Source organism: Notothenia coriiceps, unplaced genomic scaffold, assembly GCF_000735185.1.
Source record: "Notothenia coriiceps isolate Sejong01 unplaced genomic scaffold, NC01 NC01_scaffold00037250, whole genome shotgun sequence".
Classification (NCBI taxonomy): domain Eukaryota; kingdom Metazoa; phylum Chordata; class Actinopteri; order Perciformes; family Nototheniidae; genus Notothenia; species Notothenia coriiceps.
Genome location: NW_011369951.1, coordinates 14070450 through 14073305, shown reverse-complemented (window position 1 = coordinate 14073305; position 2856 = coordinate 14070450). Strand labels below are relative to the sequence as shown.

The following is a 2856-nucleotide window of genomic DNA, read 5'->3' as shown; positions in this document are numbered from 1 at the left end:
TATATATATATATATATATATATATATACATATACATATATATATATATATAGACTGCATTCAGAACATTAATATAGCATTAAAGAACCTGTTATCTGGACCAACGGCATCATTACAGAAGGGTAAACAAAAATATCATAGGCTCAATATAACACAACAAGATTTTAAAGCAGCTGTCCACGGAACTAACTAAATCAGTACATTTTTACGAGGAACATTTATTTGCAAAGGTTCTCATTGTTATGACCCTTAAATAATAAAACAAGAAAAGCATTTACAGAAGTGATAGAAATGCAAACACTAGGTTTATTGGCCTTTTACTTTCTGGGAACATGTGGTTAAAATCCTTTAATACTGTTCTTAAATTAATGTATTTGATTGGAAAGTCTTGAGGAGCTCCAAATGTATTTATTGTCTTATTTGTTATCTTAATCTGAAAATGTTGACTCTGTTTCTACCCCTTTTGGACTCTTTTCAAACCCTGTCTTCCTCCTCTCTCCCTCCCCACTTTCTTCCATCTACATCTTCAACCGTACCCACTCTTGATTCCCTTCACTTCCTTACCGGGTCGGACAACATGGTGCGCAGGTGTGAGGCCAAAGCGAGCACAGCCAGGGAGTTGAAGGTGGCCCCGTTCAGCAGCGAGTACCAGAAGTTCTTGCTGGGCAGCAACATGACAAAGTTCACCACAAACTCAGCGTACAGCACCAGGAACCAGGTGATGCCGGCACACACCATCCCACAGCTGTCCTGGATGAACCACAGTGTGCGGGCCCCCCCGGCGTGGCCTGCATTGGGACCCCCGACTATCACCCCCGCTGCCAGGCTCCCTGCCTCCACATCTGCTCCTGCCGACAGCAGCGGGTGGTGCTGCTCCAGGTCCCTCAGCCGGTGGTTTGAAGACTGCATCTGGAGGGGAGGGGAAATAAAGGAGGCAGAACTCAATTCAATGCTGCCGTCTTCCCACAATAAGAAAATAAAAAAGACAGCACATACACAGCAGTTATTTCCATAATAGGCCTACACACTGTTCTTCACAACTATTGGCTTAAAATACGGAAATGGCGAGCAGCTTTTTGTATAGAAAGCTATTGAAGCTATGAAACATGACCAAAAGAAGGGGAACTGAAAAAGACTGATATGAATACATAAAGTTCCACTTAAATAAAAGATACAAGGATGGGCGCTTTATTAAAGAGGCCATTTAGAAACCCTCAATATTATTGTAAACAAGCCTTAAAGTAAATAACATTTATCAAGTGTATCTGTGTATATTTTCTCCCTGGGTTATCACTTGAGCAAAGGTCACAACGTTTTCAATATCATCTGAAAACATCACATTAGAACCCTGATTTGAGTTTTCTGTTGTGTGGCAGTCAGACCAGGAACTGACAGCTTGCGTAAACCAAAGACAGACAAACACTTTCACTCTCATTGAACAGTTCAGATCATGCTCAGGGCCGCATGAGTCATTGGAGTTTCTCTTCTGTTTTAATGTCAAGGTCACAAGAGAGTGCTGGTATCTGCCTGAGAGGCTATGTCCGTAGCTTTAAGATAAATCAATAGCTGACCTGATCCCTTCTGGAAACTGATCCTGCAGCTGAGGAACATGTGAGGAATACAGGCTAATAATAATCCTAAATGACCCCCTGCTGGCATGCTTCACTGTGACTCACTGAGACAAACAAAACAAAGAATCCAAAGCAGCACAATAACATACTCCGTATTCTGTAATGTTAGGTTTCTTTGGTGTTAAAGACATTGCAAATTAAGCTACAGTTAGATTCACTTGAACTTAGATTACCGTAATTTTCGGACTATAAACCGCGCCTTTTTCCCTATTTTTGGACGCTTCGGCTTATATAACGGTGCGGCTAATCTATGGATTTTTACAGCTAACGGCCACCACCTTTAACTCTATGGGCTCTATGGCCGGTCCGCGGACCCCCACCTTTAAGCGGCGGGTTCCAGCAGGAAAAGCTGGAGGCCGGAAAAGAGTGAGACAGGTAGCGCGCAAAAGTAAAAGTGGAACCGAGAGTGGTATGCCGCTGCTGCGGCTTATATTCAGGTGCGGCTTATAGTCCGAAAATTACGGTACAAATGTCTAGCTGTCCTTGCACAAATAATCAGAGTGTAGATACTACGTAATCAAAGTATTTGATTAACTCTTGTTTTCAGAATTTAGGACAGAGTTTCTTGTTGAAATCCAAGTTTTCAAAGCTTTTCGTTCAACACAATAAAATGTGAGAGGCTACTGATAACACAAGTGAAGTAAAAGAGTATAACTGCATAGCGTTTGCTGCATAATCATTGGGTTAAAAGGGTGTTGTTAAATACATAATGTGTTGACATGGCAGTGAGATTCCTTTGAAAATTGTCTGTCATATAATAAAAAGTGATAAACGGTGTGTAATATAAACTCACTATGCACGTGTTGTGTTTTTATGACACTGTCTTTGACACAAATCCAGACATTTCTATACAACCTCTTCATTCCTGAAATACAAGTCGGAGACACAGCTGAAATAACAAGCTTACACTGAGTTATGTTTTAACAGAAACATTACCTCACGCATCGGTCATTATTTAGCCACACTATGGACTCCAGTTGTTCGGTAGAAGTGTGTATTGCATTATCTGTTACTCTAGCTGACTGTGATGTAATGCTTTGAAGCAACTAACTGCTTCCTTCTCTTAAACAGTTGAATCAAATTAGACATGTCCAGTGATATGGGTGGTGCAGCGCTAAGCTTTCAGTTCAGCTGACCAGCCAACAGGAAGCATTGAAACACCACACTGCTGTGCGTTTCTGCTTGCTTCTTAAACTTTCCATGTCAGTGGGTGTCATCCAAATTG

General features: G+C 41.4%; 1 protein-coding gene across 1 annotated transcript in view; it reads right to left on the bottom strand.

The window, feature by feature from the left end:
• Positions 1–2856, bottom strand: part of LOC104967349 (palmitoyltransferase ZDHHC7-like) — a 12655-nt gene that overhangs the window by 4495 nt on the left and 5304 nt on the right. Inside the window, exon 3 of the mRNA XM_010796758.1 lies at positions 565–909. Within this exon, the coding sequence (XP_010795060.1) occupies positions 565–909 (345 nt within the window). The remainder of the gene's footprint in view (positions 1–564; positions 910–2856) is intronic.